This window comes from Charadrius vociferus, unplaced genomic scaffold, assembly GCF_000708025.1.
Source record: "Charadrius vociferus isolate BGI_N301 unplaced genomic scaffold, ASM70802v2 scaffold822, whole genome shotgun sequence".
Lineage (NCBI taxonomy): Eukaryota > Metazoa > Chordata > Aves > Charadriiformes > Charadriidae > Charadrius > Charadrius vociferus.
The window spans coordinates 1,365,100-1,392,323 of record NW_009647481.1 but is presented as its reverse complement, the minus strand read 5'-3'; the positions used below and the strand labels follow the sequence as shown (position 1 = coordinate 1,392,323).

Below are 27,224 nucleotides of genomic sequence, written 5' to 3'. Positions count from 1 at the left end.
GGTGCCAGTTACAAATTAATCCAAACAGGTACACCAAAATATCTCTAACACTTTACTCCTTTCCTGGTACAGTCTGCCTACTGGACTGTCCCATTTCCAGAGAGTGAGAAGGAGCACAAACCAAAACGCAGCATAGTATGCAAGCAGCAGAAAACATTTTGCTGCTTCTGGGCACAGAATTCTGGACTTTTTGAGCATGTAATGCATTGGGCTACATGGTTCAAAAAGATCACCATCTTCAAGCAGATGCTTCACTAAGCCACAGTAATGCAAAATTAAAATATTGTTTCTTTTATTCCTCCCTTATATAGAACAACAGATAATTCGACTCAGCAGAAAACGGGACTCCACAGGAACAAATAGAGACATATCCAGTAGAAGCATGAACAAAGATTTTGCCAAAAAAAAAAAAAAAAATCTAGCATCAAACACAAGGCCAATATTGGTATTGATAATAACAGATTCAAAGAAGAATACCATGTCTCAGAGCAGCTCTAAGCTGCACCATCTCCTACATCAGCAGTCTGAAGAAAATACCAGGGCATTTAAATACACTGTAAAAGCGGCCTCCCAGTCTGCCACCTCCCAATCTTTCTAGTAAATAGCAACTTTGAGATTCTAAATACTGTTTACTTCGGATATATTTATCTTACTGCGATGGTATGTGATTTGAAACAGTTCTCAAGGTTTTTCCAGAAAACATAATCATTGCAAGGTCATTTTCAAGAGTTAGTTTAAAATCGGGAATCCTTGGGTATCGAGAAGACAAACTGATTCATTATGCAAGGCGAAGGACACAGCTAGATAAAAATAAAGAAAACAAACAGGTCTGCTGAGTAAGCATTTCTCCGATTTTGAAGGTCACAGGTGTGAAGAGGGCACACGCCATGTTTTAACGGGAACAGATATAACAGTTATTTTAGACTTTAGTACAAAATAGTCGTGTTCAACAGCATAAGATCAGCCTATACAGAACAAGTGCCTGTCTAGTACATCGGTACCGCTGTAACCACACAACGCAGCCCTCTTCATATTTTCCCAGCACAGAGCACGTTGTACTTCGAAGAGGAGGGATTTTCTATGTGAGCACTGCAGTTCCCAAAGGGAAACAGTGCAGAGGATATGACAATTAACCACCATAATTGCAAACTCTGTAGTAAGCAATACACCGAGGTTCCTGTATAAAAGGTGTTTAAGGTTCTCATTTTGCCGCACCATTTTCCTTTCAATAGCCATTATACAACATCTGAGCTTAGATCACCCTCCTCTCCCTCTTCAGCCTCCAAAGGCGGCGCGTCCGCTATCCTCCCAGCACTGGGACCCTGGTTCAGGGCCAAAGGTGTATCGATATTCTCCTCACACAGGGATATTTAGACAAATCAACGGGTAATAAAAGAGACTGTAGCGCTAACAAATGACAGAATTGGTAATTCAGTTCAACCCGTAACAGGCTGCTTACTAATTAAATGTAAAAATGAATGATGGCAAAGTTTGGAAGAAGTTACAAGAAACTAAGAGTAAACACCACAGTATTTTACAGTTAAAGCAGCAGACCCAGAAATTATTAAAAAGAGTATTTCTGCAAAATGGGGCAGGCAGGCAACAGCCCCAACTTTTGGCTTTCAGCTCTCCCAGAGACACGAGGAGCTGTCCTGTCCTTTCCACGGCAAAGGCCTTTTTAATCGGCGGTGGCACGGCAGAGGAGCGGAGGCACACATCAAACTAACCTTTTCACATGACCTCGATTCCTCTTTATTAGAGGAAAAACACACTCCAGCTATGTCTGGGTTCCAAAAGAGACAGTAGCACAAGATACGCTGATGACAGGTAAATCTTTCAATGTCTGCACTTTTAAGGTGTAAAATTCTTTACTCATGCACCTGAAAGACGGCAGCTGAATGATCAAATGAATGATGCAAAGTTCATCAAATAAACCGGCTCTACGGCCAGAGGAACAGCCGGCCTCAGCAGGCACATTTTGGTCAAAACGCTGCTATTTAGTAGTCATAAAGATGGGACGGCAGGATCCACGCTGTGCAGATACCCATCACCGAGATGCTCTTCTCATTCCAAAGTCGAGAATTATAATTTCGCCTAACTGGAATAACTTAGTAAAACAATCATCACACATGTATACTAATGTTCTTAGAAGGGGGAAATGTAGTACTACTTGAAAGACCATTTAAGCAAACCAGAACTCTGCGCTTGTTTCAACCACAGACTTGAAGAAAGGTTACGGGATGAAGTAGCCGTGCTGGCACTAGAACATGTTGCTAACGCCTTGCTTGCATTTTGAACAATATTTGAAATGTAAAGATCATGAAAATGTCAGATGTAAAATGAATTCCCAGGGGAGAAAGTGACAGACAAAGAGAAGATGTTCAAATTATGTTCATGCACAAAATATTTCTTTAAAAGTTTACCTGTTACTGCCATCTCCTGGCAACAAACTAAATAATTACACACCCCCACCCCCACCCCCAAGAGACATGAGAACGCTGAGAAGCTGTAATGTTATGAATAACCAAAGTAGCAGAGGCTACACTGCAAAGCATCCTCGGGACTCAACACCTGCATGGTTCTGTGGGGTTTCTGGTGGTGCTGGGTTTGGTATTTCACCCCTGCTCTGACATACCTGTATACCTCTTTCAGAAGACACTGAACAGGTCAGCTTGAAAGTGGAACCTGAACTGCCCTTCAGAGTTAGGCTGACAGCATCACTTGGTTTTCGCTAGCAGACAAGTGGTTTTGAATCAAGTTCAAAGGCTTTGAATCAAGTTTTATATGCAGAATTCAGCATAGTCCATTATTAGAAACCAATACGTTGTATTTTACGTCCTTTGTGCAAGTAGGGATGTACACGTCATTTAAGTAGTTTCAGAATACTTTAATTTATCTTACTATTTCAAGACTATTAAAAAGTATTTGGATCACAGTCGGGATGGTAGACAGCACACACCAGGGCTTGTAACACCTTTCAGCATGAGGCAAACATAGAATTGTTGGAGTCCATGGTTTTGTGATTCCCTATTTAGAAATCAATGCAAAGTACGAGTAATACAATGTGTGTATTCATCAACATACATTCAACTGCTTTTAGTTTCTTTTCCTTGTGAAATACTGTTTCTCAAAAAGACAGTTCTCCAGATTAAATGCAGTTGAACAGACCTGATTAAGAAAAACAATACACGACACGCAGGAACATTTTGCAATTGTTCAGTCTTTCACACAACTGCATTTGAAAGAGCAATAAAAATCCTCTGAAAAGCAGTCGTGAAAACCTGGATCCAAAGCCACCTCTCAAGCTTCGAGTCTGGAAACGCAACCTGAATGACCAAGCTACCACCCCCAATTCATCCAAAAGCTACCCCTTTTCTTGGAGAGGTCAATGTTGCGATTTCTGGCCGTTGACAAGCTGCTTTGAAGCTGAGGCGAAGAGCTGAGAAACCGCTGCTGAGGCACCAGGAGTCATTAACGCCATTTCCTCAGAAACAGGTACGAAACTCTGGAGGGTTGGCCCCAGCAGCCCCAACCGGAGCCTCTCCTCCACTTTGGGGAAGGGCGTAAACAGACCATGCTCTATGGGTATCGCAGTGCGCTCCGGGCCTTTCTGGGCCATGTACAGAGCTCAGAAGTACCAGGCTAAGACCCAGGTCCTTCTCCAAATCCAATTTTCAAAACATCATTTCACCCTAACATACATTTAGAGACGGGGCTACAACGTGGTTCCTAACTCTCCAAATAAACTCAAAGCACAAGGAAAATCTTCCTCCCTAATGTGACTTTTGTTTTCTACAGGTTAGGAATGTTCTCCAGAAGACAGAGACTCGAGTGCTATCTACAGAATGATGTTTTACGGAACTATCAGAGCACGCGTTTGGAGAGACCGAACCCACGTGACAAGTGCTCAGCTTGTTTTTGTTCCCTTCACCAACCCAAGGCCTTTTCAGCCTCTAGTTTGTGGTGTAATCCTAGTAGCAAATGCTCATTAATGTTTAATTGCACTAAACCAAGGTTTTTAATAAAAGCTAACTGCAATCAGCACCACGACGCGTGTTATCTCCACAAGGCCGTAACATACACACGTACGCGTATCAACCTGGGGCCGTACACTTTTAACACGTACAGCCTCTTCATCCCAAAGCCAATATTTCATCGAGTTTTAAGGATCAACTGCGAATTACGAGGCAGAAGCCCTTTATTAAGATGCATAATTTTCACAGTTCTGTGTAACACTGGTCAGGGTTAAAAATAGATTTTTAAGAAGTCAGAAACTCAAGTTAAAATAGTGGAATCTCATCTTCTATGAATACACAAAGCCTTGAAAGTTGTGCACTGAGCTCAACTACACAAATGCTTTGCCACTAAGTCTGCTCTCAAGCTTTTTACTGCTTGAAAAAGTGCACAGATTAAATTGTTAAAACAAACAAAAAAAAAAAGACATCAAGTGAAATATTTACTCTAATTAACATAGTAGGAACAGGTCCAAAGCACAGACACTTAGATGGACCTGCTGTGATTATTTCAGGCATCATACAGGACTAAGTTTAATATATATCAAGGCCCGAGACAGCTGCATATACCTATTTTACATTAAAAGACAGTAAGCATTTAGTTTTATAAACAGTTTCTGAAATAGGTACTAAACCCTATCGATTTTATTTAGTAAAAGGCATCTGGCGTTCACTGGTACACTTTTCAAAGAAAAACATTACTTCCAACTCTTATTCCTCTACAAGAGGCTTTTGCAGTTTTATAGAAAATGGTGAAAAATTACAGCTGTTGTTGATCATAGGTACCAGATGAAGGTTTGGTTGAATTTCAATAATAAATTAAAACAATTAAAATCCACAGGGATTTCAAAGCTCAATGTGTAAATAGCACTTTGTATGAAAATGAAACCCAAATGTGGGATGTCAACTCTATAAAACCGACTAACATTAGATACGAAACAGTCACTTAGATCATACAACTGCACAGGCTTTTATTATTTTAGAAACAAATTTTAAAAGAAGCCTGGCCGGGTTTTACTTGCCTGACACAGCGTACGGTTCTCTTACAGTTTTAACACACAAAACAGATAGGGAAGGGACTTTCTCTCCTAATCAAGGGTGACAAGGTAGCGCTTAAGGGTCAAAGCTGTAATTCATTTGAGGAAAGGGCACAAGTTGGATGAGACCAGGCAAGGAATATTAAGGTTATATTAAGATTAACATCTTAAAGATAATTAAGAGAACCAAAAGCGCAGAGGGGAGATAAGTTATTCTTGCAATGATGCTGTCCACTATAGACCGCTGCGTTTGGAGAGTTGGTTTTGACGTGCTAGAGGAAACGCCGCCGGCAGATGTGGAGAAACAACGGGTACGGGCTTCTGAGCCACTTGATCCACGGGACTGGCAATGGGCGACACAGCTGTACGCCACACAGCCATCGCCGATACAGCTGGGCACACGCCACCGCCCCGCTGTGCAGTGAAGAGCCCAACCACAGCCCAACTTGTAAGAACAGACCCTGCAGACTAAACATTCTGCCACCGCTTACAGAAAAGCACACCAGAATTATCACTTTTTTCCACTGAAGCAAAGAGAAGCCAGAGACAACAAACTTTCTCCATTTTTTCCTGCATTCTCACAGGTGTAAAATCAGTAGGGACAGTAGCAAGCAAAAACTATTTCCATTTAAAACAAAGGAATTTTCCTTCTTTCAGACAAGTGAAACTATCTTATTGTTATCTTTTAATGTGATGTTAGTCCAACGCGGGATTGATTTCAGTCAGCTCAGATTAAGTTTTTGGGTAAATTTATACAGACATTATTCAAACACCACATTATCTTTAAGAAAGGCTGAGTATGGGAACAGCTCCCAGTATTTACATCTTCAAAAGCAACAAGAATTGTAAATATAAATATATATATTTCTATACACAAATGGGTGTAAGTAAGCGTCAGCTTACGCAGCTCCCAAAATTTTCTTAGGAATAAATATATAAAATGAAAGAACTGTATGTCTTCATGTAATCAACCTTGAGGAATAAAAGAAAAGCAAACAAAATAAAATTATAATTGAAGCTCATACTTGCACATGATGACCAGGACTGTCTACTTCACTTTATTTTTTAGTGAATCTCAGTCCCTAAAGAAATCAAAATTCAGTATTTTGAAAACAAGCTGGAAGAAACATCCACACTACCCAAAGAAGACAGCTCTCCAGTCAAAACGAGGAGCACATTTTTATGTGTGTGGCCAGACAAGCTAAGTCTTCTATAAAAGAACTTCCGTGAAACTGAGGTGTGGGAGAAAAGGACATTCCCTCCCTTTCATAGCCCTCTTTCACATCTTTAAACCTGTTTTTTAAGAAAACAGAGCACATATGAGATTCTGTATCGCTTCCTATGTCCTACCCCACGTTCTTCATCCCCCTCCAACTACTAAGAAGTTCATTTCAACCATGCTTGACAGATGAGCCAAAATCCTCCCATCACCTCCAAAAGCTGAATTCCTCCAGGTTTCATGAAAGTATAGCAGCACCACAGAGCAGAGAAACCCCTAACACGCAAGCAGCGTTCTGGCCCAGACACCAGGAGAGCCCATTCGCACGAGACCACCTAAGCACACCAACAGCTACAAAAGCTTCAGAGCTTGCAATACGACCAGCCTTTAAAGGAACTCGCTCACTGCAGGAGTGAATCTGTGCTATTATACTGCCAGCGGCAAGCAGAACATTTTTGACCACTTCTTTCATGCTTATTTCCCACTCTGGAAACGATGTCCACACATTTACCTTTCAAAGAATCAAATGAATCATCCTCCCCAGCAGCAAAAATCCACGGGTACAACTCCCAGAAATTAATGGAAAAATATACACCACTCACCAGGAGGCGGAAAGCTCAAGATTCTATATACCTACTGATTACTGCTCCATTATTATTTTTTTTAAGAAATGCATATAGCAAGTGTAAGAACAGCCTTCATATTGGAACTATCGACACAGGTTTACACTGATCGGTGGCAGAAGAGGTTCTGAGCAACCAACGGAAGGAATTGTGGCTGGAGTGCACAATAAAAATCCACAACTGCTTTTGCTCTTGAGTCAGCAACAAGACCAGGCAAACTAGATTCACTTATCTAAGCAGGCAGCTTTTTATTTAAGATTTGGGAAACTTAGAAGAAAACTAACATGTAATAAAGTCTTCACAAATGGAAACACCTCTATAGTATTTTCTACACCTATGGGGTTTGTATGAAAAAGGAATTTAGACCAGAGATTGCAGAGATACAACTTTGACAACTCAGTTCCAACTTAAACACAAACTATTCTTCAGGATATCCTATTCACAACTACTTTTACATGGAACAACACTGGCATCCAGTGGCCAATTCAATTAATCACAGAAGTGAAAGACTGCAGCTCCCCTCCTGCACTAGAGAGCATCACTTTATTTATACGAGACAATCTAAATGCGGAGGATGTTCCAAAAAGTTTGCATACACCTGAAGTATTAAACAAACAAAAAAAGTATTTATAAATGCACCTCTCGTAAAATAAATATTAATTTACCTGGTAACGCAGTGATGAAGTCCCGTTGTAACATGGGCTTCAAGTAAGAGTTAATATGTCCATGCTGATAGTGACACATTCGTGAAATAAGGTGTTCCACAAATTCAACTTGATCTGATTCAGACCACTGGTCAAAATATTTAATACACAAGTCTTTTTCCTTTTCGTAGTTTCCTTCCGATGGTCTTTTTCTTGAGACAATCACAGATGAAGTTCCATTACTTATCTGTTTTTAGAAAAGAAATATCAGTATTTAAATCTAAACAAGAAGAGGAACAGCTTTATAAGAACTCTCTTGAGGAGGAAAATCTGAGAAGATGCAAAGAAATACTCAACAGAATTAAATTTTAAAATACATTCTTGAAGGAATGAGTTATGCCATACAAATTTCGTCTTTCGTAGGTAAAGATGAATGAAAGGAGCTTGCTCATAATTATAAGTTACTTCTTACACTGAAAGACTTCAACTCCCTTACACCTCTTACCATTTGAACAGCAAGGAACTTAATTCTTTTTAGAACAAACTTTTCCAGATTAAACCAGTGGTTTGTGCTGCACGTTGCAGTCTGCCTCCACAAATTATTTACATTGGTTCCAGCAGTTAAAATAATACACATTTAGAGACATACCAAAGTTGGGTATTAATTAGTTAACACAAAAATTCAAGACCCTCATGTAAGTGTTGAACTGCTTGTCCATATTAATGAAAACTGAGAGCTACATGATGTCAAGGGCTTGTTTTTCGAAAAACAGCTCATATCAACGTTTGGGACATCCACATAAAAACATCATTAAAATCCTGGGAGCTTTCGCTACAAATAAGGATGCTACAAGAAGAACACCCCAGGACTTACTGCTAATTAGTAAATAGAATCAAAGATTGATGCCAGGCTCTTCGGAGCCCTTCGGGAGACCAAGAGGGCTGCTGGGGAACAACTGTCAGTTCCCTGAAATATTCCCAAACTTCTTCAAAGCAAATTGGTTGCAACTCCTTGCCACGTGAAGGTGTTGAATTTTTCCTTTTAAATGACACTCATGCTCAGAAAGGCTGAACTGTATTCCCAAGTATCCTTTGACGCAGAATTCTCCTTTCAAGGTCAGCACAAACTACAAAATCCGAGAAGATCTAGTAATTTCTCAAGTATTATTCATCGGTGTCATCCTTCACTTGAAGGCTGAGCTAATTTTAGGAAGATACAGTCAAGGATACATTACATATGTAGTAAGGATACATACAAGGATGATTATGCAGAGGCATGATTTGGAAGCTTCTCAAAAGCAAGAGCATATAAAAACGTGCCAACTCTCTGTCTAAGCGAATGTTAGTCCTACCTGCCATAGGGTATTTTTCTTTGGAGACTCATCTTCATTCTGATCCTCCATTACTGACGTGTTCTAGGGGAAAAAAAAGAAAAGAATTATGACTTCAATTTTTTTATTCTATGGCAATTCCTTGCTCTACAAGCATTATGAAAAAGCATATCAACTGAACAGATAAAATTCTTTTTCCCAGTGAATAGAATTATCAAAGATTTCTGGCCACAAAACCTGGGTATTATAAATAAATTCCCCTTTTAACTGACATGTTTATCAATTCCATTTACTGTAAAGATAACTCCCCAACCCCTCTTCAATTTCCTTTGACAGGTTTTCATGCAGCCTTTCAGTGCTTTTCTCACTGGGAAATAAATTCACTTTCATCCTACTCAAGCCAAAGTAATTAAACCTGTCAAAGTAATCAACTAGCACTTTCTGCCAAAGTTAAATTGCATACATCCAGTTGAAATAAAAAAAAAATAAAAATCACTATACGCTACTTACATGCAACAGAATATGATTTTTTTTCCCAGCTCTAGCTTACCATAAGGAAGAGGGACCGTTCTCTGCAGAACGTCTCTGTAATTCACTGCTACAGTCTGTCCCCTATAACCCTTGGCAGTCACCATCTTTCTTCACCCCGACTTAATTACAGTGCTCTCCCCACACCATAACTGCTCCTCCCTGCTGTTTTCTTCCCTTTTGGTTGAGAACGAGATGTGAGAATTTCTACATTAGGCTGCAAACGTTTCCTTTTAGAGCCTACCTCAGTTTTTCAAAATCTTTCACTCATTTCTTCCCTTTTTGGTTTTGAATTATCTGCTCCCTTTTGCTGTCCATACCACGGTCACCATCTATTTCTACCCACTCCTTGGTACCCCACACCTAGGCAATTACGGCTCACCTAGCTTCCCACCAAGCCTGTCCTCCCCATTATTCGTGCCCAGGAGACAATCGCTAACTGGCCGAGGGCTATCATGAAAATAACAAATGTCTTAAAACACTGTATTTATCTCAGCCTTCTTCCCCTCTATCAGCTGTCTCGGCAGAAAGAGGAACAACACGCTCAAGTAAAACACATGATGGAATAAGCCACACAATTCCTTTACTCTTGCCATCAGATTATGGATTAACCCCTTAATAACTACATCCAATCCCCGTTCAAAAGAATTCCACCTCAAAAGCATTCACCGCTTCATCTCCTCCTCTTTCTTCCATAAGGGATGTACCGCACCAAAACCAGGAAACTTGAAAAATTAACAGTATTACCCCTTCCTCCACCGCCTGACTACAGCGCTTTGTCTGAAGTTTACCCTGAACCCTTTCCTGCCTTGCAGTTAGGTGTGAAAAAACACACGACACAGACGAGAGGTTACTTTATGGAAACTACATCCACTGGGTGATGGGAAAACTTGAGTCTACCTTGGTTAAGACGCATGTAACGATGACAAACACAAGGCCAGGAGATGGCTGGTGAGGAAGCAAAAAATGGACAAAGGTAGTAAAGGTTTTGTGTTACGCCACAGATATGTATATTTTAGTGCTTCCGGACATACACAGAACAGTAACACTGGAAAAGTAAACCACCCTTTCCATGTTTTTAAAATTATAGTCCCTTGAGGGCCATTCCAGTTATGAATAATTACACACTGTTCACAATCAGGACTACCACTGATGTGCCAACGATGGGTGAATGATGCTCTCCCACCACACAGTGCCACAAGAGGGAGCACAGATCAGCCATAGACTTACTGGTACCCAGCGGGCCCACACCAGCAAACATTACTCCAGGGAATTACGCAGGGTTTTTTAAATTTGAATGTGTAGAAATACTCATTACAGTGATTACATGTTGCTAACTGTGTTCCAATTTACTACATGCTTAAGTGAGTAACAAACATCTCATCCCCTTTTGCAGTTGCAGGATAAATACATGCAGCAGTCCTGTGAGCTAAGAGCAAGGAACAGGGGCTCTCACCGAGAACATCAAACATGGATGGTGTGGCTCAGCATATTCAGCAGAGATCCCACATTACATCTCTTTAGCCCCAACCTAACTTTGCTTTGGTAGGTCACGGTGAGACTGCACCATTGCTTTCTTCTGCTCCTTTATTGGGAAACATCTCAGACATAGTTGCTAACTCCATGGGATATAGGCTGAGAACTGTCTGCAACATCACAGAACGGTTTAGGTCAGAAGGGACCTTGAAGATCACCCAGTCCCACCCCCTGCCCTGGGCAGGGCCACCTCCCACCAGCCCAGGTTGCTCCAAGCCCCGTCCAACCTGGCCTTGAACACCTCCAGGGATGGGGCAGCCACAGCTTCTCGGGGCAACCTGCCCCAGGGGCTCACCGCCCGCACAGTCAAGAATTTCTTCTTGATATCTCATCTAAATCTGCCCTCTTCCAGTTTGAAGCCATTCCCCCTCATCCTATCACCACCTGCCCTTGTAAAAAGTCCCTCCCCAGCTCTCCTGTAGCCCCTTCAGATACTGGAAGGCTGCAATGAGGTCTCCCCGTAGCCTTCTCCACACTGAACAGCCCCAACTCCCTCAGCATGTCCTCACAGCAGAGGTGCCCCAGCCCTCACAGCATCTTTGTGGCCCTCCTCTGGATCTGCTCCAACAGGTCCTTCTTGTGCTGAGGACTCCAGAGCTGGAGGCAGTACTCCAGGTGGGGTCTTCCAAGAGCAGAGTAGAGGGTGAGAATCACCTCCCTTGACCTGCTGGCCACACTGCTGGGGATGGAGCCCAGGATGCAAATTGCTTTCTGTTGACTGCAGAGCAATGTTTTGTCTACGGTGTGTGCCTTCTCAATTCTACTGCACCTCTGCTGCTGCCTAGGTAAAGCAAACTGGGTAGCAGACTTTAAGGAGATGCTACATCCTTGGCATGTCCACTGATGCAATGGAAAAGTAGGGCAACCACATTTCTCCTGGCCCTCTCCACTTGTCCCTCTTCCTTCAGAGCATCAGGGCACAGTCTTGGCTAAGAAGACAGGGTCTCAGCTCCACAAACGGGCACCCTGGCACAGGCACTACTGCTGCTGAGAGATATCTCCATGACCTCTCAACATCTGGGCCATGAACATGAGGGCAGACTACATGGATTGATTTTCAGGCTGGAAATTTAACATTGTTTTATGTATTTAATTGGGAAGTAGGTAGCTGTGTTAATTTAATAGCATCTACTACACTGTTTATTGCTTTTTCTCTCTTCTCCACTCCTAAACTCACTCCACATTTTCTTAGTATATTTTAAGGCTTGAGGGCTCTTTCTACTCCCAAATGTATAGCTTGTTTTCCCATTATAACTTCTTTCTAATAAATTCTCCCTACTTTTGTCTTAAACACTTAATTTTGGGGGTTATTCCGCAAATAACATACATCCTAACTCGATGGATTTTACACATCGTACACAGACTCTAATGTGCCTGTAAAGCACTTAAGCCTACTAACTGAAGACTAAAAGATGACTAGGCGGATCCTGTCCTGTTGTCTGGAAGAAGCCATTAGACAACTCTAATCTGTCCTGTACATCCACAGCACTCGGCAAAAGAAGAATTTCAAAATTCCTAACAGCTGGTGTCACTGGTCCTTGCTGGGGAAGGCCTCCCGCTCTTGTGCAAGAAGGAAGATAGGCATCTACAAGTTCAACTCTTCCCTTCATCACGCTCTTCACCCTCTACCTTGTTGTTTACCCCACCCACCCTCTACACAAAGCTACCGTGCCGGCCGCCTCCGCAGGCTTCCCAAGCAGCTTTAAACTGGCATTAACGCGGACTTCACGCTGTTTCCCTGCAGCTCTGCTGCTGAACGGCATCAAGACCTGGTTCAAATGATGACCTCTCATTCAGCGACTCTGGCAAGACCATGAGCTCCTGCGCTTGCAAACTCTGAAAGAACAAACTTGGTATTTTTACCCCCAAAACCAAGAAGAGCCTCGCAGCTCCTCACAATGGAAGCGCAGCTTCTAAATATTGTCAATTAATCCTGGTTATAAGTTCGTATTTTTTTTTTCCAGAAATTCTTGTGAAGTTGCTCACAGCTCTTGCAAAAGTGGAATGATATTTCCAACCAGCTGTCATTCCTTAATTAGCCAGCCTGGAATAAGCGCTCTGCATCCCCTACTGGGAATAGCAGCAACAGCGAAGTGATAACAATGGGTCTAAGCATCAATGTCTTCCGTTGCCTTATAAATACTATAACCCACCTGAATAAAGTTACACTGAGAAAAGCCTCTGTCTTTATTTCCACTAATGGTAAAACCAGCAATGGCAGTAAAATTTACAAATTGCTCTACAAGCTGTAGAATTTTAAAAGCTTGTTTCCCGAAGATTTGCATCCCATATTCCTCACCTACTTCCGCAGTAACTTCAAGCTTTCTTTAGTCTTTCCGCTCCGCAATACCTCAAGTCTTTGGAATTTCTATGAGATGCAGATGAAGGTGGCAAACAGGTTCAAAAGTTACTTGGGGAGAAAGAGGTACTGACAAGCATAACTGCATAAAGCAAATTTCCTTTGGAGTTTTCGAAAAGTTTCCAAAATGAAAACAACCATGAATGACCCCCAAAGGCAAAAAAAAAAAAATAATTATAGGTGTTATAAAACTTCATAAATCACAGTTTCAATTAAGAACCTTTGCTACCTGGTAGCAACTAAAACTGGCATACAGTTCCACATACGTATGACTGTATGACATTAGGTGCAAAAGCACCTGAGTTTTTCTGTAGATGAACGGTACTCAGCCCGCGAGGCTCATCTCACTCAAGAGATACATGAAAAAAAAAAACCACTGCATCTTTTCCAGCCGAAATCTAGCCAACCTGTACGGGCTAACCAGATTTCTACCAGATTTGTGATAGCTACAGGCAGGCAAGGCTTGGGTTTGCACCATGCTTCAGGACTTGGGAGTGCCTTTAGTCACTTAATTGACTCTGAAGAGAAACAGCACGGTGCAGCTTTGTTCTTTAACCCAGTTTTAGTTCCAGTATCGAGAGAGCAATTACAAAGCGATAGCAGTAATCCTGGGAACTGGGACAAGACACGCAAGTAGCAGCAGTAGTGCCTAGCGAGGCAGACTACATCGCTAAGTTTCTCTGATGAGAAACTTTTCCCTACCAAAGAATGGATTCACAGGATACAAAGGATGGATGGACAAAACTAGGCAATAGCTGTGTTACCTTGAGAAAAAGAATAGCAGTCTTCAATTATTTTCAGCTATAATGAAAGGGAATGTGATAGAAAGCGAGAAATTCTATTTCCCACTACCCTGGAGACTACACCAGTAATTCTGATGTGAGTTAAAGACCAAGCTAAGTCTTTAAAAAAATCTAATTTTTGACCAAATTCCCACTCCCTGGAAAAGATAACAGGAAATTTCACTTAAAAATTACAAAATAGGACAAAACTAATCAAGACAGTTCAGCTAAACAGGCTCTGATTTCCTTTAACAAATCACATCTACATCTGACTTTAGAGAAGTCGAAGAAACGATACAAAACAACGAATACATACTTGGATATGTTGAAGTCAAACACAGCAGATTAAGCTGGAGCGCTGCATACTCAAATTGCCTTCTGAAACGAGCTCTGCCAGCGCAAGGATTGCCGAAGGTATTAATTACACATTCAGCCAGAGGAGGAGAGGAATCCACCATCCTATGTGACAACTGGACCACAGCAGTAAGGAAGAAAGCTGGGTAACCATCTCTCCCATCTAAACGCGACGGGCATGTGTCCCTCGTGGCGTCCTGCTTTTAATATAGCTAGAAACCCCCGAATGGTTTAAAGCATTTCAAAATGAATGCAAGCCTCTCCTTAGGATATACTGGTCACCATTTTCTAATCCAGGCCCATGTTAAATAGTGTTTATTAACAACGTCTTGATACTTGATCGGAGATAGGAGGGGATTTTCCTCTTTTAACTACTGAGATACTCAATAAAAATATACTGTAGCACAAACATTAAATGCAGTGGTTCTCCAACTTACTTAACGCTAGCACAAGATGGGAATCAACTCTTCTCACAGCAAGGACCAAATCCCTTATCGCACCCCTCAAAAGCTGCATATACCAGTCTGAAAAGGAATGCAAAAACACTACAGTGCTCCCAAATGCCAGGTCAGAAATAGGGGGTCACTACCAAAGGGTGCTTATCCTCACCACTGCAAAGATTCTGCACTTCAAACAATCTCTTCAGAAGCAAAGATAAAGGCTATAAACCGGAGAACGACATAAAAGACTCCTGTATCAAAGGAGTAAGCATAAAAAAGTACAGACAGTTATTCAAATCTGGGCGGTAAAGACGTTTGGTATCACGGAGAAGGCAGCACCAGCAACAACACACCTCCAGCGATGGGTTTAACCTCACTCGGGTTGCCTATAGAAAACGGTTCCTTGCAATATTTATCCATAAATTAATTAACAAGATAAAATTTGCATTTTTTTTTTTTTTTTTTAAATTTAGTGAGATAATCAAGTCATACCGGTCTGGGAAAACAAAAAATATCCCATGAGAAAAGTAGAAAATAGAGCCCATGGTCAAATGATTTTCCAAATAAAGAGTGTCTGAAAATATCTGATAGTAGATAAACTCAATCCACTGTCCACAGTCACTATAAAGCACTTTGAAAACAAAGCTCTAAGGTTCAGCAAGTTAAACTTGATTTAGTTTTAAGCAGTTCTGCGAGGAGCAGGGAGTTGGACCCAATGATCCTCAGGGTTCCCTTCCAACTTGAGATATTCTATGTTTTTAACTTGAAAGTTAACTTTGCTGACCATGGACATGTCTATATTTGACATCTGTATTGGTAACTGCTTGTTTCAGCTTAAATTAAGCTATTTATGTAAGCACTAGGGATCTGCACAAATTAACTCAATACGCTTCATTTCTTACCTAGCTACTCTCCCAGTTGCCAGGTTTTATTTCAGTGTAGTTACTGCTGGAAGTTCAAACGAAAATATACTTGAAATACTAAAAGAGTCTACCGAGATCCAACAGCTGAAGGCAAAATTAGATAAAAAAAGCCCTCGTACTGAAAATAAGGCGTCATTTTTATTCGGCCTCTGACTAACCCCCAAGAAGTCTACAGGAAGACAGGCTAAATTCAGTACCACCAGACAGTTGCACAGTTTGTGTTTCAACTCTCTACACACACACACCTGGGTTTAACCGCGAGTTTTCAATGGGATGTTTTTAAGAGATACCTAATGCTTTTCCATACCCAGTTCGACACCTCTCAAGGGCCTCCTTTTAAGGAAGTTTTGTCCAGATCAGTAAATCCCCCAAAACCAACAGCTGCCTGCTCCTGTCTCTCTGCTCAGAGAAAGAAAATCTCAAGTCATTCTTCACCTAAATGTTCCGGAACAGTTATTTTTTGCAGGTTCAAAAGAATACAAGCAGGTACGAAACAGGTTATCTTGTTTAATCACTAATACTTTGATGGCTGGCAATTACTAGCACTACTTTAATTTTGTTTTTAAAGTATCAGTCTTCACCTTAACCTCATAACAAAATTAATTTGCTGATCTTCTGTAAATACGTAACCGCATCTCTTAATATTCAGTATGTCTGGCTTGACATGAAGTTAATCCCAGAAGTCAGATCAGTGTGGGCTGAGTCCACAGAGGACTCACCTACGTAAGTTGTTTTTAATATGAAATTAGACACGAAAACAATCCAAAGTTCAGAATTACTATTCTGATCCAATTCCCTGAAGCACTAAGCAAGGGCTTCGGCTCCACCACAGAGCTTTTGGTGACGGCACATCCTTTTAATAGGCAGTTGTACGCACAAACTGCAGTCTCAAATTACCCAGCGGAGCGGTTAATTTGGTAATTCATACCCCAACCTGCAAAGCACAACTGCTGATGAGGTAAGGACCATAACTGCAAAATCACCCTGCTGCCTTTTAGAACTTCAAAAATAGTGCAATACAGATTCTCATAAAGATTAGTATAGGGGAAAAAAACCAATTATTCACTGATCAAACCAGCAGCCAATTTAGGATGTAAGAAGAAACAAAGAAAAAATGTGCTACTTTTGCGTAAGCGACCAACTATTTTCCAGCATGCCTGTATTTCCACTGGGCAAACAGACATCACTAGGGAAAAAAAAAAAAAAAAAACACCACCAAAAAAACCCAATTATTACAATCCTGAGAGTCATCCAGTGTTTTCAGCAGCAGGTACCGTTTCTAAAATTAGATGGGAGGATGCTTTTGATCCATCGGCCAATTCAAGTTCTCCGCGGCTGGGGCTTTTTTTGGTAAATATGTAATAGCTGATTACTTCTTCAGGGAGGGCTTACCTCAACAGGTACCGCGGGATCGCGTCTAACATATTCCTTGCATAACTGTTTCAAACACACCCGAACTCCCATTTAATTTTCTGAGTGTCTGGAGTAAAGAGTCAGTAATCAAAAAAACTGCCCGTATCCATCCTATATTAATATGTTGTATTTACAAGGACAATGAGTACTGAATTGTGTAATTGTAGCAATTTGATGACTCATCCCTGCACCATTCCGAGTACCGAAGCATGAAGGCTTGCAAAACTTGCCCATCATGCAAACTATTTTGCTGAATATAACTATGTTGAGCCCCAAATATATATCTTTTTAAATCACTTTCTCTACAGCTGCCCCTCAAAACCAAAAGCACCAGTTTTCTGCAGCATCAGCTTACTAAAAAAAAAATGGCAAATGCCATTTAAATTCAGCTAAGCAAGGTTTGGGGACTACGTTAAGCCTCGCTGTAACGTTTTCCACCGTGCCGACTTGCGCAGCTCAAGCTGGCAGTTGAAAAAATTTGAATCAATAATAAGAATAACAATTAAAAACATCTTAGGTTGTGAAAGAGCATCCAGCAGTAAGGGGCTGCCAGCAACTCTTACTGCAACGCTCCTCCACCTGAGGCTTACTGGTCATCTTTTACTTCAGCTGAAAACTGGCTTTATTTGCTAAGCAGCTGGACTCTGCAGTCCTCTCCCAGCCTAATAGGAGGTTTAATTATACCTTCAGCTTTACAAGCCTTGCTGGGTTTTCAGCTGCCTCAGTTCACGCCTTTAACTATACGGTCACTCAGCCTTTCTTGGCAGATGCTGTATGTGAGAAGTATATTAGCAATCAACATTTTTGCCCAGAGCACAAAAAAAAAAAAAATCTCAGTACTTCAATAGTATATTAAAGCAGTCAGCGGGCTTATTGATATCACTGCAAATGGTTGCGATCACTTTCCTAAAACATTTCTGAATTAACCTGCACAACTCTAGAGTAGGAATACCCCAAAAGATAAAGCCTTTCTATCTGCAAATAATAATTTTAACAGTAAAACGTTTACACCAGAAATATACCTATGACAAACTGGCTGTAGAAAGGTATGCAGAAACTAGGAGCAAGGTACTGATTTTTTTTTCATTTTTTTTTTTAATTAAGAGATAGTCCCTTAAGTTCTCAGCTACAATCACTATCATTGTTTTTGCACTACCAATATTGCTAATGGCTCACCTAATTAATTTTCCAAATAAACCTGTTTAGGCAGAACCTATCTGCACTCCTAATCTTAATCCATTGTGAAGGAAAACAGTTTTCCCTCTGCACATTTAAGGCTCAAGGGAAACTTGAAGTCGTGTTACCTATACCGTGAGCTCTTTGAAACTACTGAAGTAAAGGCAACAAGTTTTCAGAGCTTTCACTGCATTCCAGACACTCGTCCCACGTTACATATTTGTTCAGACCCTTTGCATCTACAACTATACCAAAAGCTACCCTAAATAACTGGATTGTGTTAGGCAGTTAGGAGGATTAGATATGTCAAGCTTTGGGTTGTTTTGGCATAATGGAAACATTAGGTAGTATTTACTACCTTAGAAACTTTCTCAATATCTACTGAAGAGCACCTTTAGCTTTTATTTCCTGTATTAAAAAAAAAAAATCCCAAATGAAAACTTGATGAAGGGAACGAAGGGAAATTACTGGCTCAAGATTATAACAACTTTTCTTCCTTCCAGAGCAGATGCAAGGAAACCTCTTCAGATTCACTCATCTATTCATTTATAGGACTTGTAAAAAGAAAACAATTTGGAAAGTTGCATTTCACTGCTGACTGCTCAAATTAGTGCATCCATCAGAACGACTGTAACCGAGGAGTTGAAGCACACAAACAGCAGCTGACTTTGAGGACTCCCGAAGAAGCCAACCCATTTTAGAGCTAACTGATGCATCCCTCCGACACGCCATTTCTACATTAGCCCTCCCGTTTCGAAGCCCTGACCCAGCCCGCCTGCACCTCCTACAAGCCAAGGAGTTCAGAGTATCGATACCAAAAGCGTTTGCTTGCACCGCGTGGACACCCCGGGTCATGTGCAAGGCAAAATTCAAATTACACTCCCCACTGTACCAGGCTGTGTACAAAAGCTGGAAGTTGTACATTTTTCTCTACATTACGTTCACAGGTAAACAAGGCAGAAAACACACCACTCTCCCCTACACAATTACTACTTCATATTAAAGGTAGGACAAGTAGCATGTCAGAAGCAAATTTCAAGCTAAGCTAGTAATTAGGTGACTTCAGATTTATCAAAAATAAATTAGCCTACGTTAAGATTAACTACAGTTGCAACTTGGCTGCCTGCTGCAAAGTTCAAATACTTCAAGGGTTATTCCTAGATTCCCAGAGGGAATTTAGGTTCAGATCTCTGCTGCCGGTTCCATGTGAAACCAGCTCTGTCCAATATTAGTTCCCTCAAGGTGCGGGCCAGGAGACAGGCACAACCCTCAATACAAAGGTGTCTAAAAAGCCGTATGAAGGACAGGACAGACACTGAAGCCAGTTAAAGATCCAGATCATCAAGCGATTTCTTTTCTCATATCCACTACTGCTTAAGACATGAACTGGTGCTTATTACCTTTTTCTTCCCTAGGATCTAGAAAGTATCTACAGCCCCTTTAACCCTTGAGCAAAACAATAAATGGATGTACTTCCAGCTTGAGAAAAGTGGCTGAGCAACAAACAGAAACACCCCATATCAAAGCACACGTAACTGAAGAATAATATCCTGGTCTCTAAACTGGAGAGACGTAGATTCGACAGATGGACCACTCGGTGGATAAAGAACTGGCTGGACGGTCGCACACAAAGAGTTGCGGTCAACAGCTCAATGTCCAAGTGAAGACCAGTGACAAGTGGTGTGCCTCAGGGGTCAGTACTGGGACCTGTACTATTCAACATCTTTGTTGGTGACATGGACAGTGGGATGGAGCGCACCCTCAGCAAGTTTGCCGATGGTATCAAGCTGTGTGGTGAGATAGACTCGCTGGAGGGGAGGGATGCCATCCAGCGGGACTGGGAGAGGCTGGAGAGGTAGGCCCATGCCAACCTCATGAAGATCAACAAGGCCAAGTCCAATGTCCTGCACTCCCAGGGCAATTGTCCGGGCAATCCCAAGCACAAATCCAGGCTGGGCGGGGAACGGCTGGAGAGCAGCCCTGAGGAGAAGGACCTGGGGGTGCTGATTGATGAGAAGCTCACCATGAGCCAGCAATGCGTGATCACAGCCCAGAAGGCCAACCACATCCTGGGCTACATCAAAAGAAGTGTGGCCAGCAGGTCAAGGGAGGGGGTTCTGCGACATGGACCTGCTGGAGCGGGGCCAGAGGAGGCCACAAAGATGCTGCGAGGGCTGGAGCACCTCTGCTGTGAGGACAGGCTGAGAGAGCTGGGGGTGTTCAGCCTGGAGAAGAGAAGGCTCTGGGGAGATCTTATTGTGGCCTTCCAGTATCTGAAGGGGCTACAGGAGAGCTGGGGCATGTAGTGATAGGACGAGGGGGAATGGCTTCAAACTGGTAGAGGGGAGATTTAGATTAGATATGAGGAAGAAATTTTTCACTCTGAGGGTGGTGAGCCCCTGGGGCAGGTCACCCAGAGAAGCTGTGGCTGCCCCATCCCTGGAGGTGTTCAAGGCCAGGTTGGACGGGGCTTGGAGCAACCTGGGCTGGTGGGAGGTGTCCCTGCCCAGGGCAGCGGGTGGAACGAGATGACCTTCAAGATCCCTTCCAACCCACACCATTCTGATATTCTACGAATAATTTAAAAATAAGCAACTCCAAAAGACTACAAGCCCACAGACACAAATTCACTGGCATTAAATACTAATAAACTAAGACTGGAGAACCATAAGAAGCTATAAGCTTCAATTAAACGTTCGATGCTTTCCTCCAAGCATGCTTATGTATTTTGTCTAACTTTTCTAAGATCAGATTCTGTCGTTTGTTGCTCTACATCCCTTCTTGCTTTCCCTGGCCACCAGAACTACATCGGAATTTCTTCTCATTCTTTGATTTTTGCTCTTCCCCAAGGATCAGCAAAACTTTAACCAGATTTTGAAGAGGTTTCTACACAAACTTTTTTTTGTAGAAGTTATAAAAAGGTTATTCAAAAACACTGAGGGGTCTGAAATAGTAAAATTGCAGTAACTCTCAATTATTTGTCTTTTGCAAAATAGACGGTATCTGCATACTAAAGAAATATAGAAAAAGTAGCCACCACAACAAAATATTCAATAAAATTAAAGCCCCAAACCAGTCAGCTACTCCAAGACAGAATCCCGTGCTGTTATGAGTTGATTTTTTTTTCCTCCAAAGATGTACAGCAACATATTCTAGATTTGGCAACTCATGAAACTGTATCAATCCATTGTAACTATTCAGGAAATCCTAATCACTCATTAATTGTCTGAAACACAGTATTTTGTTTATACACAATTTCGGTGTGTCTTCCTAAGTGCCGATATCCAAGCAACCAAAAACCTGGAGAAAAACCTTATCTCAAAAAAGGCTGCGGACTAACTTCAGCCGAAGAAAGAACCCTTCAGTAATACAAGATGTTAAAAAAAATACCCAAATCATTTTTTCCAAATATCCACTCAGCCTTGCCTGGGGTCAGCCGCGCACTCTGCATTTGAGTGCTGATTTTATCCAAGTATTAAAAGGAATGTGCAATTCTGTAATTTAGATTTCACATGGTTTATATAATGGATGTCTAAATGCTCCTGACCCGTGAGGCCAGCACCACTTCTCCCCCTACAACTTCAAGAAACAGTTGATTAATACAACAAGGACATCGTTATAAGACTCTACAGACAGAAAAGGATTTGAGAACGGGAGGAACAGTTGCCCAATGTCTCAGGTTCCTCTTTTTGGAAGATTATTTTTAATCTGTAGCACATCAGTGACATGCTTTACGGTCCAGCACACCATCTTGTAGCGGCGTAAACGAAAGGTGGTATGCAGTGGCTCGAAAAGGCAGGGGAGGGCCGAAACCAACATATTGTGCAACGAAGCCCTGAAAGCCAAGCTGTGTCCGCCGCAGCGTGCCAGCAGCCAGCTCCATACTTCCTGAAGACAGTTGGGTTTGATGTCACTTCAAGAGGAAAACTGCTTTCTTTTACTTCTGACCAAAGGGACGGCGTTACACAAAGTGCCAGCTATGGTTTCTGTGGCCTGATCCGGAATCTGGAAGGGCTTTTTTGCTTCTGACGCACTGCACTGAAGGATAAGTTTGAAGTGAGCAGGGCTCAAAAAGAATTTCATAGATACTGCAGAACAACATAAAAGTCTCTGCAGTAGAGTGATGACAATCACTTCGCAGCAGGCATCCTGCATTTTTACTATCCAGGTACTGAATTCAAAGGCATTTGGCCTAATTCTTATCATTTTGCCCAAAACATGTACTTACATATGAGCTCGAGACTTTCAGATTACATCTGCTCTAACAACCTGAGTTCAGGTGTGCAGAACTGTATGTGGATTCTTGTAACTTTATGGTAAATAATTTTTCAGTATTACATGCCTTGAATAAATTCTCTAGCTCAAGTATCTTCAAAAGCAGACACTATGATTTTCAAAGTTCAAGTGTGCATTCAAATTCTGCAATCATACGCAACTTTAAAGATATCTTCACTTGATCCTTAAGTGATTTTTCAAGCAAGGCATTTAATTATTAGCTACCCAGTAACTCGGAGAACTTTAAAGTCCAGTTTCATTCATCAGTAATTTTTTTTTTTTTAATTTCGTTTAGATTTTTTTGTATTTTCTATCAAATTTAAACTCTTACGGCCCTAATCCATTTAGGACAATGACGTTCAACATTTAACTTATAAAGCACAAGGAAAAACAGCTGAAGTGTCCATAGACATGCCAAAAGATGTTTGCATTCATACACTTTATCGTAAGTATTTAACAGGTTTATATTATTTTTTAATAAATAAAAAGTAGAATAAAAGTAAAAAGCCAAACCAGATTAGAAGAATAGTTTGGATCATCCCTAAAGCCTAGCTTAATAATTGCGTGTGAACTTCAGGAACACAAAAAAACCCATGTAAGAATTTAAAAGCAATGAGTTCAGCTTCAACAGCTGAGAGTTTCTAAAAACATCAGTGCGATGTCACTGAACAGAATTCAGTACTCGCAAAGCACGTGAAAAGGTTGGGATGAGGACGGCCTATATTATTTCTCTAGGACAACAAAGTCAACTCAAACTGCTGAAGTATCTGTAAAATCCACTTGTCCGAAGCACTGGGGAGACCATGCTGTGCCACAGTAACGCCTTTCCGCAGCGGGGCTTTGCAAACATGACTACTTTGCCATAGAAATATTATGCAAAGTAGTAAAAGGTTTTGGTTACGGTTCCTTCCTTCTCTGCTGTACCCCTTCTTCCATACCTGACAGATGGGTATTGGTAAGATTTGCTCAACACTTCTGTTGGGTTTGTAGACAGCGGTCCTATCCTTGACTCCAACACCTCCTTTGATTTATTTGGATCTTACCACCATTTGAAAGGATCATAAAAACCAAACCACGTACGCGAAGACTCGTAGCACAGCCTTGAAGACCTACAGACCAACTCCTCAGATGCAAATAAAGGAGGCCCAGGGAAAGCTAGGAATGGCCAACCAGCTAAGCACCTCGGGAACTTTTCACACTGAAAGAATAAATGGCCTTATGACTCACAGTGGAACCATTAATATCACCAAAATCATTACTAACACCGGTATCAAGACTGCGGCTTAATTCCCCACAAGCAAAGAATCAGATTCTCCTGCCAGTGACGTTTCCGCTAAGAAGTCTGACAATGCTGTGTGAAGACATCACACAAATGCAATTTTAACTTTAGTGGGAAATATTTGATTATATTTTTCTGTTTCCTTGAAAATTCTTCCATGGGAAGTAGACCAAACACCTGCAAGAAAGAGGACTATATAGAATATACCCAGAATGGACTGCCTTGCGTTTCCTGCTCCTCTGCTAAGAAAGATCTCACCCCCTCCCAGCAGAAGCATGGCACTACTAGAAGGCAGGCAGAGACCGAGGCCCATCACCTACCAAATGTCTTTGCACTGTAACAGGATCAGACAGCACCAAAATCCTCTTTTCCAAAGGAGGTTGAGAAAGCATAAACACAAAAGTGTGGCTAACAACACCTCTCCACTCAAAGACTTTATCCTCTGCAGATGCACCGTAAGAGCTATGAGGAGCAACAGCTCCTGCCTGCTTCTTGTGAAATATATTAAGCTGAGTGTGACTGTGTTAGCTTGTCCGAGGAACACAAATTTACGTTTGAAATTACGCTCATCTGTTGCAGCTATAAGCAACGGCTCTGGATTTACTGAGGCAAGGTCTGGTGTCTTGTGTTGATACATGAATCCATCATGAAGAAGCGTACTTGCCTCCTTAGGGATGTATCCTTCCTAGCCGGAGAGACGATAGATTGAGATCTCTAACTGGTACAAGAGAGGAACACTGGCACGAGGCAGGCGAGCACGTCACCCAAAGGAATAAGGAGCAGATCTCTAAGCTCATGTTACTTTTTCTCCTTTCGGAAGTGCCTTCTGCAGCAGACAGCAGCTTAGTGAAACATCTCAAGAGGGAGTCCTATCACCACCTCCTCCTAATCTCTATCATAAAGATTACTGATTAAGTTACTAACTTTTGAGTACCGGCAGCTTCTGAAGAAAAGACAAAGGTGAGAGAACTGCCCACCAACGAACAGCCATAGGTAGAAAGCCGATTAGGAAGAGAACCAGGCTCCTGGGAGGAGTCACTCTTCTGGTCAAGCAGCGTGGGGATGAAGCCTACGATCCTGGGTGCTCTCTAAAAACTGCTGAAAACAACAAAGTCCAAAAAAAGCACTTGTATGTAGTAAGATGTTTATACCAACCAAACCCTCTACCCACAAGCAGACAGGTTAGCGGTCGGCAGCCCTCAAAGAGCCCCCCCGGAGCGGCCACCGCAGATGACCCCAGGCTGCAAAGCGGTTTCGCAGGCAGCCTTTCGCCCCGAGCCCGCAGCCGCCGGCTGCTGCACGCCTACCACACACCAGAAGGAACACAGCCGGACCCATTCGGCAGGAGCCATAGTCCGCTACAAGCGAGTGATGTACAGCCCACCTGGGGAAAATCAGGAAGCAAAACTTACAGCTATTTACCCCATTTGTTGGTCTTCTGACATCAGGGACCACACGTCTGCTCCTCAGCTAAGGAAACTGGAGAAGAGCTCTGGCTCGTAGCTCAATACTAGCTCACTGGCTGAAGTTTAGAGTAATCTAGTAAGTAAACACCCTCTTCTACTCAAAAATAAACAATATGAATTGACCCAATAAAGAGAAGGGCTCTCTTCTTGACCCTAAGAAAAAGCAGGCTTAGTTAATAATTAAAGTCATAAAACTGAAAGCACTCAGCTACACAAAGGACGACTGAAAAAAGTGCTTATCATAACACTTTCCTTCAGACAATAAATCAGCACTTAGAAAATAAACCAATCCCTGCATTTTACATTTACTTATCCTATCAGTGCCCAGACCTAGTGACAAGCCATGGCCACACCACCAGCAAGCGCCACAAGAAGCCGCTGTCACCGTAAGAGACTGCAGCCAGCGCCAGACCTGGCTCTCCCGAGACCGCATCCAGAGTACCGGCCCCAGTTTTGGGCACTCTGCTACAAGAAATACACTGGGATACTGGAGTGTGGTCTGGCAGAGACCACCAGGATGGTCGGGCACTGGAGCACTAGGGGAAAAAAAAAAAAAGGGGGGGGGGGGGGCCTAAAATACAAAATCCTTGCAATATATGCAACTAACACCAAACCGAGCTGTCACATCAGTCCTCAGAGTCTGCAACGCATACTAAAAACTAAAAAAAAAAAAAAGAAAAAAATTATGAGAAATTGCTGAAAACAAAATCCAAATTGCTATTAATTTCGAGAGGAGACTGCAGCTTCAGCCAGAAGAAACAACAATACTGGGAAGCACTGCTGCCCATTAACAGAGGGGAAAACGGGACCTTATTTACAGAGCTCCACAGACTGGGGAATTTGGGGCACCTCACCGCACAGAACCGCAACAGCCCTACTGCAGGGACAGCTTTAATTGCTTCCACAAGACTACCCTCAGTTTTAAAGCTTTCTGTCTCAGAAAGAAGTCTGTTTAAAACAGAGGGACAAACACAAATCTTTCAGATATTGGAGAGAACACTCTGTTCCTCTAAAGAAAAGGAAGCAAATATGCGTTTCTTTTTAATGGACCTGTTGGACCGTTTCCAAAAAGAAATGGTAACAGCCCCACTGTTTTGAGGCAAAATACCAGCAAACATGTCAAAGAAGTATTTGCAAATTACTTCAAACCTAACAGAAGAAGCAAAGCAGTTGTCTGGCTATGACAACTCATTTTCACAGCTGCAGAGAAGAATAACATTTTCAAAAGGATGCAGACTACACAGCGATAGGCTTTTCATCATTTTCCGATTTGTGATTTCATGCACCACAGGAAAAGGTTTTAGCAGAATGCATCAACTATACTCGTCGTCTTTTAAGAATACTGCATCATGTCTGTGTCTGAATTTGTACTGTGAAAAGGATGACGAAGTTTTCATGTCAGTAACTCAGAATTCTTAGCTTTCAAGCACAATTTTTTCCAACTATAGTTTCTGTTGTTGTATTTTCCTCTGGTATCTGAACAGAAAACATCAACCAATAGAAGCTGAAAATTAGTCAAGAATAATAAACAGAAGTTTAAGCAAGTTAATGTTAAATTGTATCTTATCAGTAAATAGAAAGATAAACTTCCTTCTTTGTGCCTCAGCTTAGCTGTGATAGCACTGAGATTCCTTATTGCTAACAAATAATTTCCTTTGCAGGGAATGCTATTGTAAGGAATAACAGTTAAAACCCTAATGCTCCAGAATTTCACTTGCCACTGGCAAATAGTAAGTTCTTCTGAACAGTAATAAATTATGAATTGGCCAATTCAAAAGGCTTTTAAGACCACATTTTTTGAAGACAGCTTTCAGTTCCGGAGAGTA

At 41.7% G+C, this 27,224-nt stretch overlaps 1 protein-coding gene across 1 annotated transcript in view; it reads right to left on the bottom strand.

Annotated features, from left to right (window-relative positions):
* The window catches only part of FBXW11 (F-box and WD repeat domain containing 11), a 57,488-nt gene that overhangs the window by 24,716 nt on the left and 5,548 nt on the right, over nt 1–27,224 (bottom strand). The window contains exons 2-3 of the mRNA XM_009880727.1: nt 8,889–8,951; nt 7,558–7,783 (exon numbers count right to left, since the gene is read on the bottom strand). Of these exons, the coding sequence (XP_009879029.1) occupies nt 7,558–7,783; nt 8,889–8,951 (289 nt within the window). The remainder of the gene's footprint in view (nt 1–7,557; nt 7,784–8,888; nt 8,952–27,224) is intronic.